The 10,740-nt window shown below is 43.3% G+C and overlaps 1 protein-coding gene across 1 annotated transcript; it reads left to right on the top strand.

Moving 5' to 3' along the window:
- The first annotated feature begins 4,138 nt into the window (after positions 1-4,138).
- tnni1a (troponin I type 1a (skeletal, slow)) lies at positions 4,139-10,109 on the top strand. Its single transcript, XM_080444244.1, has 6 exons — positions 4,139-4,186; positions 5,189-5,320; positions 5,797-5,886; positions 7,964-8,140; positions 9,764-9,891; positions 9,978-10,109. Exons 1-5 carry the CDS (start codon positions 4,178-4,180, stop codon positions 9,866-9,868), a joined length of 513 nt encoding a protein of 170 aa, XP_080300370.1. The 5' UTR covers positions 4,139-4,177; the 3' UTR covers positions 9,869-9,891; positions 9,978-10,109.
- Positions 10,110-10,740: the final 631 nt, after the last annotated feature.

Below are 10,740 nucleotides of genomic sequence, written 5' to 3'. Positions count from 1 at the left end.
GAACAAACGCCACCCTTTTAAAATTGCCCTATTATAGCTCCACCAGGAGGCCGATTTTTCTTTTTTATATTACTCCTACAAATTTTGTCCAAACATCATGCAAATCAGTACACATTATCTCTATAGTCAAGTGATCAAGATGGTCCCGTCCAATTTTTTATATTCCATCCTGATTGGCAAATTCTGAACATTGCTGGCCCACAATAACCTACCTGACCTGGTGGAGACCTGTGCTCCGAGGAGCACTTTTTCTAGTTTTCTATGCATTTCGGGGGTTTTGGGGGGTTTGACCCCCGAATTTTTTTTTCAGACGAGCGCCCAGGATAGGTGTCCCTTATTTTAATCTCTGGGAGTTGGCAACCCTAACCTTGCCATACCTTAGCTTTTGCTGAACTGACGCCACTGTGTCAAAGGCATGTGGATGAGAGCCATATAATTTAATGCCTGTGATCTAGTGCTCTAGAGTTCTTCACAAACTGAACAAAAGCTGGTCCAGTGATAATTGTAGCATCAACAGCACTGCATTACTGTAATCCCCGGATGACGGTGAGCAGAATTTGCCAAAACGCTGTTTCAACGTTCAAACAATTGGTACTTATTACAGATTGCCAAGTTGGCTGTACCATTGTCCTCCACCGTGACAGCCCAAAGTGACTACAGATAAATCCCCAGTGAGCCTATAGGCACCCCAGTAGACCACAATCCCTCATGTCTTTCAGTTGTCCCGCGGTCTATTTGGGGAGACCTGCCACTCTAAATTCCTGTCCCCCCGCCCCCCTGAGATAATCGTGAGGAGAAAGATGGAGATGAGAGAAGCGGTGGCTATCTGTGTGGAATTTTCCTAATCCACTGAAGCGGCCCGTAACCCTAGTCCTTCCTGGAGGTTATAGGAGGATGTGATCCATTACTGGACACTGACTAGAAGGAACAGTAGAGATGTACCGATACCATTCCGATACCCAGAACTTGTGTATCGGTCGCTACCGAGTACCGATTCGGATACCAGTGAGTAATTTAAACAAATCTAGGACAGTGGTTCTCAAAGGGGGGTCCAGGGACCATCAGGGTTCCTTGAGGGGGTTCTAAATTGACCCTTACAGGGTCTGTAACTCTGAGAGTGTACAAATGGACCAGTTATGGTGGTCCTTGAAAATAAAAGGTTTGAGAACCACTGATCTAGGAATAAATAAAATAAATCCATTAATAATAGTTAAAGTGCAGCTACAAGTTAGTAAAACAATAATGTCAATTGTACAGTAAGAATATAAAACAGTATAGTGCAACATCAATTCAAAATATTACTATAAATGAAATATCATCATGCATTAAATTACATGGTATCGGCTTGGCATAGACTGGCATACTAGCCGATACCAGCATTTTAGGCAATATCGGCAGCTTTTCCGATGCTGTTATCGGTATCGAAACAACTCTAAGGAACAGGAGAAACACACAGAGATGGAGAGATAAGGTGAGATGAGATGGAAGGAGGGGAGGGCAAGGGAGTTCATCACATGAACCCTATATTATCTGGGGTGAACATTCGGCAAAAAGAGCAGATCTACAACGTGTAGATCTATAACGTGTCGCAACATGACCTGTTGTGAGCTTGTAGATTGGCTATTTTCGGCAAACATATTTAAGTGCAGAGCGAAAACAGGAGGGGGGCCTATAGAGCCCTGGGCTGGGGGACTCCGGTCGACTAGGAAAGAGGGGAGACCTTTGTTAACCACCCGGCGGTGGAGATTCAGTTTCATCTTCACCCAGCTGATGGCTGCTCAGATGGTCGCGATGAGCACTTGGGGGGGAGCCGTTCAAGGTTGTACTTTATTGTTACATCTTGTGTACAGGTACATAAGAGTAACATTTATTTTGGTTCGGCTTCCTTCAGACAATGCAGCAGCAACTATCCCTTTAACCGTTAGGGGTTAAAGGGATAGTTCACCCCCCACAAAAAATAAATAATAATTTGATGACCGGAAGCAAGCGGTTCCTCCTACCGGAACCACTGCCTACCGGTCCGCTGGTCATCAAATTATTGGCTTAGGAATGCGAGAAAAACAAAAACATATCCATGAATTCAAGTCTCCGTGGGGTGACTAATCGATAGGAAAAAAGTAATTTTGGGGGTGAACTATCCCTTTAAGTGTCTCGCTCAGCTGGACACTTGTTTTGACACATAGACCAGAGACGGGAGGCCACCTTCATCTTACCAGACGGCCTCTTCAACCACTAAGCTACGGCTGCCCCAAACTAAGTATAGGGGTTTAAGTGGTTAAGTGCAGCAACGGCTGATAAAAGAGACAGGGGTTCAGGATAAAGGGAAGGGAGGGAGAGAGAGAGAGAGAGAGATGTACTAGGATAATGCTAATTCAATCACAGGGGGTGAGAGGCATTATTGGAGGTATGTGTTGACATCAGGAAGCAAGAAGTTGGGATGGGAATTAAGTTAAGTGGCTTTAAACCAGGTCCCCAGCTCGTGCCTTGTCAAATTTGAGATTAGCAGCCATTGTAATGGTCCTAACATTGTCCTATGATGAACACCAGAAGATAAAAACAGAATGATGAGGGAAATCATCCCCTCAAAGTCATTTCAAGTGATTTTAATTTGTAAAAAGTAAAACACATAACTCGAATGCACATTTTAAGTGGCTTTAAACCTCGTGCAGTGTCAAATTTGCTAATTTCATCCCATCAAAGCAATTTCAAGTGATTTTAATTTGTAAAAAACACATAACTTGAATGCACATTTTTAACATTGTGATGCCATCACAGAAAGACACCATTTCCCACATGCCTGCTACATTACTGCTGTAAGTTGTAACTGCAAGAGGAATTGTTTTTAAAATGTCCTGAGATATCATTACAGAACAAGCAGCAGGATGATTTGGTTGGGAATCGTGGGATTGTGGGGCGGCTAACAACACGTCTACAATTACTTACTTAGGCCTTTAAATTCCCTGAGGAACATAGGCCATCTACAGACGTCTACAATGGCTTCTGTTAAAAGTGTGTTGCTGACTGTGTCAGTGTTGCTTCCAAAGCGTGCCCTCTGCACTTCCAGAAAGCATACAGAGGATTGTGTTAACGAGCCACAGACCAAAGCACCGAGAATGGCGAGAGTTCTGGGTAATTGGTCTGCTGACAGTTTTTTAAGGAGACTGACTCCAAGTTCACTTCCATGATGAAAGCTCGCTGTCAGGCACACACACACACACACACACACACACACACACACACACACACACACACACACACACACACACACACACACACACACACACACACACACACACACACACACACACACACACACACACACACACACACACACAGAGAGAGAGAGAGAGAGAGATGGGAAAGATGATCTTGTCTAGCGCTCCAGCAGCTGATGAGCACTGACAACTGGCTGTGTGTGTGTGTGTGTGTGTGTGTGTGTGTGTGTGTGTGTGTGTGTGTGTGTGTGTGTGTGTGTGTGTGTGTGTGTGTGTGTGTGTGTGTGTGTGTGTGTGTGTGTGTTCGTGTGTGTGTGTGTGTGTGTGTGTGTGTGTGTGTGTGTGTGTGTGTGTGTGTGTGTGTGTGTGTTCGTGTGTGTGTGTGTGTGTGTGTGTGTGTGTGTCAGCCAAACATCTAACCTCTCTTGTCTGTCCTCCAGTTTGAAATCTCATCAGCAAGATGCCTGAACAAGTGTGAGTGAATAGGCTTTATGGTCTTTTAATAGAGCACAAGCACGCGCGCGCGCGTGCTTGTGCACACACACACACACACACACACACACACACACACACACACACACACACACACACACACACACACACACACACACACACACACACACACACACACACACACACACACACACACACACACACACACACACACACACACACACACACACACACACGTTGCATTTGTCAATGATCATGTTATCTCATACTTTATGTAATTCCTGCCTAATTTATTTATTTTCCTTCTTTTCTTTTACAGGCAAGAGGTAATACACTGCATACAACACAGATGATCAAATTCAAATGTTATTTGACATTTTTCCAAAACAGTAATGGAGCTTATTATTTTCTAGCCTCTAGTGAAACTGTATGACCTTTTGTTATTAACAACGTTCTGTGTCTTGCTATCTGACCAGGGGAAATCCAAGATCTCAGCATCCAGGAAGCTGATGCTGAAGGTAAGGGAGGGCAGTGAGTGTATGCTGTAATGCTTTATTTCCACTGTTTTGCAGTCCACTAGTTCAACCACAAGAGAGCAGCACAGTCCTATTCAATGTTCTGACTGACACCAGAGGTGAGCCAATCTTTTAGTACTAAAAGCAGGGAAGGCCCTCTTTAGATTGCTAAACGCTTGAACCCCAGCATCCATAATCTAGGCCTAGGGGAACACAGATCGTCTATTTTAGGTGTAGACAGAAAAAAGTGGTCTAAGTACAGAGCCAACTCAGGTCCAGTTTACTAAGTCTAGAGCGTTTAAGTGGTTAAGAGGAGTAGACTACTAAAACGAGAAAGTAACCTTAACACTTTCTGATTTAACAACAGAAGGTCTGTGTGAAGAGGAAATCGTGTTGATTTAAAATGTCATGATCAATAAAGATATCAATCAATCAATCAATCAAATTGATATATGTACCTTGTGCCATGAAATGTACAAAAAAATAAAACATCTTTGTAAAAGGGGTGAAATGTTTAATTGATTAATCGAACGACAGAGAAATAATCAAGTACAATTTTAGTAGTTGAATAATAATTTCAGTGATGTATCATGAGCCTCTTTTCTTGAAAATGAAAAGAAAAGTTATGTTTTGACTGCCGGGTAAACACAGTGTACAGCCTAAACAATTTCAAGATTTCAACATTTTTAGGATCTACCATCGTTTGTACAGATATTTGATTGACAGAAAATGCTCGTTAGTTGCAGGCCTATTTCAAATATATATATTTCTCTTTCTGAAGACAATTCAGTCAGTGTATGCACTGAAATGTTCTGCCTTGAAGAAAAAAAGGTAATTATGCAACTATACTTATTTGCACGCTGGTGTCTTGCACAAAAAATAGTAGATCTACAAGCTCTACAAAAGCTCTCACAACGCTTGTAGATCAGCTATTTTCAGCACGCAACACAATGCATGACTAAGTATAAATCAGGCACTGGAAGATGATGACTAGTGTTTTTGCAGAGTCTGATGGTGGCTAAGGCTAAGGAGGAGTTAGAGCAGGAGATTCTGGATAAGGATGAAGAGAAACACAAGTACCTGGCAGAGAGAGCTCCCCCGCTACACACTAGTGGCATGAGCCTGGCACAGCTGCAGGTAAATACTCATGCCCACATGACTCATGAAACTGACTTGGTTTAGTCTAGATCAGCAGTACTGCTAGCTTTCTATCTTGCTTATTACAGTCCAGGTCTAATTAGCCATTAATTAGACACCGACATGTAGAATGACAAGCACACCTAGTGAATCCATATATTGTTTTTTTAGTGAATTCATTTTTATTTTGACCAATCTGTATGGTAGAGTATGTTAATACAATATAACACAGTGATTGTAGTTGTCTACCTGTTCTCCTATTGAGAAATGTAGATCCTATGGTCGGGATAAATTATGATGACAATAGTGATGATGATGACAATGATGCAATGGTGTATGTTTGTGAATCTGTGTGTGTGTGTGTGTGTGTGTGTGTGTGTGTGTGTGTGTGTGTGTGTGTGTGTGTGTGTGTGTGTGTGTGTGTGTGTGTGTGTGTGTGTGTGTGTGTGTGTGTGTGTGTGTATGTGCACGTGTAGGACTTATGTCAAGAGCTCCATGGCAAGATCGACGTGGTAGATGAGGAACGATATGACATCGAAGCCAAAGTCACGCTCAACACACGTGAGGTACGTACAACGTTTAGCTCAATGTCACGGACGTGAACAAATGAACACATTTATCTGTAGCCACCATAGAGGTAGCCTCGGAAACCCATGCCTTTTTTTTTGTTACAAAAGAAAAAAAGTCTGGGGGAACCATGCAGGAACGGTGGTTTCGGAGTGGGAGTGAACCTTGTTATCTCCTAACCAATCAGAGTGCAGAGGGGCGTCGCTGTAAATTTGTTGACGTCAGCGTGTTCCGTGCACAGGCCGGGGGGGAGGGGAGGGGAGGCGGGGAAATAGATTGGTGAAGCAATAGGAAGCGGCGCTGGAATCCAACCGCCTGGGTTTGGATCCGCCCTTCAAGACCATCGATAGGGCTCGCTCTTTCAGGCTACCATAGAGGTACTTCTGTTTGCATGCACTTGCAGACATTCCACTGTCAAGATGAACTGTTTACAACAGTGGTTCTCAACCCTTTCAGGCTGCGACCCCCCAAAATAATCATATTTGAACTGGGGACCCCCCACCCTGACAAGCACTTGGAATTGTAGGAGTTGAGGCATTACATTTAGTTTGATTCGGTTCCACAGATAAATAGTGGAAAATAGCCGATCTACAAGTTCACAACGCCTCGCCTTATATTATTTGACAATTTGGCCAATGTTTGACCAGTTTTTATAGTATAATTTGTTGATTACTTTTGATGCAGTAATGGTCTTTTTTCTTTTCTTTATATTTTTTTAGGTATTAAAAAAGGTCTTACAAGTTATATTCTGACTCTCTTAAGAATTTAAAAAGTAAGACAAAGAACCCCTTTGTTAAGAACACGATTGAAATTTGGTTTAAGGCACAGAAATACTTTGGTTCAGATTCTAAACTCTCACGTTTTTCCCCCCTGTGGGGCAACCAGAAGTTTAAACCAGGGAGCCATGACAGGGGGTTTAAATCATGGGCAGACAAGGGTGTTGCCAAGATCTCAGATATGTATGAAGTTGATGTGCTTCTGTCTTTTGAAGGACTTTGCAGGAAATATAATATCCCATTAAATCGTTTTTTTAAGTACTTACAGATAAGAAGTTTTATCTTAAAAACCCAAAATAACTCAACTCAACTGCCATCTCAGTTTTGGAAAAAATTATAGTAGATTATTCTGGTGGTCATGCAAGTATCTTTGATTTATAATGCGTTTGTTAGGATGTCTGGGGAATCCTCGGAGGATAGAAGATTGGCCTGGTGCAGTGATTTAAATGTAGAAATAAGCGTTGAAGATTGGCAGAGGGTTTGCTATAAAGCTCAAACGCAGACAATCAATACCAGAAGTGCAATGTGGAAAAGGGTACATTATTTCACTGTTTATGGCAATGCCCAGAGATCATGAAGTTTTGGAAAGAGGTACTTGGTATATTATCCCAGATAGTCTCAGAAAATATTCCTATCTGCCCACAGCTGTGCATTCTGGGCATATTTCCTGATAATCTCAAAATTAACAGTAAAAAAAAGAGTATGATTATATACTCTCTTCTCCAGGCTAAACATACAATTGCGCTCTTTTGGAAAAACCCAGTTAAACCAGACATCAGACAATGGTATAGAGAATGATCAAATTGTCTTGCACTTGAGAAGCTCACCTTTGCCATTAAAAAGAAACCTGCCATCTTTCAAGAAATTTGGGGACAGGTCATACAGTTTATGGAAGGTAATCCTTTGGGACCTGTGTAAATATTTCTGCTAATAATTCTGCTACTTCATACTGTGGGAAGAAAGACCATGACCATATCCGTTTTTGTTTTTTGTTTTTCTGATGTTTTTGTAACGTATTTTTCTGTTTTTGGTTGTCATGTTGTTATTATGTATGTGTATGATTTCTATGTGATGTCTTTTTGCTCTGTTTTTGTTTGATTATTTATAGACATTTAATACAAAAGCCATATTGTTATGTATGTTATATAATTGAAAATGCCAATAAATATATTGTTTAAAAAAAATAAACAGAGTAGTTCTACATTGCATTATTGATACTTTTACTTCAGTAAAAAATGTGAGTACTTTTTCCACCACAGCTCACGTCTAACCAATGAATCTCCCACCCTGGCCCATGCAGATCAAGGACCTCAACATCAAGGTGTTGGACCTGAGGGGGAAGTTCAAGCGGCCTAGCCTGAGGCGCGTGCGCGTTTCCGCGGACGCCATCCTGCGCTCGCTGCTGGGCTCCAAGCACAAAGTGTCCATGGACCTCCGGGCCAACCTCAAGTCGGTCAAGAAAGAGGACACTGAGAAGGTACTCTGTGCAGAACTAGGGGAGCAACACTTCGATCGAACTGATCAATTCAATCAAATACAAATTATCGCTATTGTGGGGAAAATAGAAACTTTTCATAAGTAAAAAAGAGCAAAGTAGCAAAGTTCATAAGTACAAACTCACAATGTGTCGCGATGCAACAAATTTCGACACATTTCTTCTTTTAAAAATAAATTGTAATAACAAAGGAACGGTTTTGGACATAAGAGGTTTACACCCGACAGAGACGATAAGAATCATGTTTGGGGCACCCATCACGCACGCGCGCACACGCACACACACACACACACACACACACACACACACACACACACACACACACACACACACACACACACACACACACACACAAGCGTGAAGCTATAATCAGCGTCCTTGGGCCAAGTGCCCATGAGTTCAGACTCAACACTCATATAAACATACAGTATGACATCAGTGTTCAAGGTGTCATGGGAAACCTTCACTGTGTGCGTGTTTGCGTGCGCACGTGTGCAGAGTATGGCCAGGGTGTGTTCGAGACTATAGCCAGACTGTATCTCCAATGGAGGAGAGAGCAGGGCGGTGGCAGGTGTGTGTGTGTGTGTGTGTGTGTGTGTGTGTGTGTGTGTGTGTGTGTGTGTGTGTGTGTGTGTGTGTGTGTGTGTGTGTGTGTGTGTGTGTGTGTGTGTGTGTGTGTGTGTGTGTGTGTGTGTGTGTGTGTGTGCGTGCGTGCGTGCGTGCGTGCGTGCGTGCGTGCGTGCGTGCGTGCGTGCGTGCGTGCGTGCGTGCGTGCGTGCGTGCGTGCGTGCGTGCGTGCGTGCGTGCGTGCGTGCGTGCGTGCGTGCGTGCGTGCGTGCGTGCGTGCGTGCGTGCGTGCGTGCGTGCGTGCGTGCGTGCGTGCGTGCGTGCGTGCGTGCGTGCGTGCGTGCGTGCGTGCGTGCGTGCGTGCGTGCGTGCGTGCGTGCGTGCGTGCGTGCGTGCGTGCGTGCGTGCGTGCGTGCGTGCGTGCGTGCGTGCGTGCGTGCGTGCGTGCGTGCGTGCGTGCGTGCGTGCGTGCGTGCGTGCGTGTGTAGGTACCATACACGAGACAATGATCCCATTGTACACAGGGAGTATAGAGAAGCTCTTTTGTGACCTGTTCAGTTCTGTTCAATGGTCAGTGGATGTGTGTGTGTGTGTGTGTGTGTGTGTGTGTGTGTGTGTGTGTGTGTGTGTGTGTGTGTGTGTGTGTGCGTGTGCGTGTGCGTGTGCGTGTGCGTGTGCGTGCGCGCGTGCATGCGTGTTAGGCTCTGTGTAAACCTGGTGTGATTATGCAGTATTCTCTCCAGGGGGATTCCCAGCTGACAATATGGGTTTCAAACACTCACGCATAACAATAATTCATACAAACCTTCTCAACCCATTAAACTGGCTGCTCTCTTAAAAACATATCTAGTGAACAAGCTCTATCCCCCCCCCCCCCCCCCCAGTTATGTCCCATTTTAGAATGCAACCGCCTTCTAATGATGTGACCGTCACACTTCCTGTCTGTGTGTCTGTCTGTCTGTCTGTCTGTCTGTCTGTTCATCCATCCGCCCATCCATCCATCCATCCATCCAACCAACCAACCAACCAACCAACCAGAAGAAGACAGTGGAGGATAGTGATTGGAGGAAGAATGTGGAAGCCATGTCAGGCATGGAGGGCAGGAAAAAGATGTTTGATGCTGCCAAGGGTCCCGCCCAGTGAGACCTATATCTTCCAATCAAATGGTGGGTTTTAGATGATGTAAAAACATTTTTTTTAAATGATAAAACTTAACCTACAGTTTTTAATCACCTGCCACTTGCTTTCACAGGTACTTTATACAACCCTGCCGACGTTTTTAGAAGATGTAGTTGACGCCACTTTCAAAAGACGTTCCTCTCTCAAGGACCGACCAGCTAACTCTTTGAATGTTTTGCCGTTTTATCTATCAATAAGTGTGTCAGTACTCAAATTACACATTGTTGCTGTCGGGCAGAAACCTTCTCCATATTTCAACTTTTTATGTTTTTTCGTGAATTAATGTTCACACAAAAGTAGCAAATATAGTCGATCTACAGTATTTGAAAACATTTGAAGTGAAAGTTAAAGTGGTTAACTCTGTCTGCGGGTTTTATAAATATTTAACTAATGAAAACAAGAGCTAGTGACTAAATAATGACTACATTGGATCCATTGGAACACAGGTTCTTTTTTCCATTTCCTGAAAAGTAACAGTTTTGGACATATGAGGTTTCCACCCAACTGCGACAACATTTACTATGCACTTTAATATCAAGATATCCATAATGCAGTATAGAATACAGACAGGTACAAATTAAAGGAACAACCTGAATAAAGGAGTAAAGAAACATCCAGGCGTACACTGCATGATTCTATTCCTAGCATGCTCAGAGGCATGTATAACAATGCTGAGCAGGCCCAGTTGAACTAAACTTAGGATCTAGATAGCAAGAAAAAAAGATCTAATGACTCTAACATTGAGAAGAGTCATCCTTCATCATTCTTCATAAGTGGGAGAGTTCATTTGTGACGTACACCAGGAGAAAAGTACAGGTCTAAAAGCTTGACTCCTA

This window comes from Gymnoscopelus braueri (genome assembly GCF_963280865.1).
Source record: "Gymnoscopelus braueri genome assembly, chromosome: 12".
Lineage (NCBI taxonomy): Eukaryota > Metazoa > Chordata > Actinopteri > Myctophiformes > Myctophidae > Gymnoscopelus > Gymnoscopelus braueri.
This window is presented reverse-complemented; position numbering and strand designations above follow the sequence as displayed.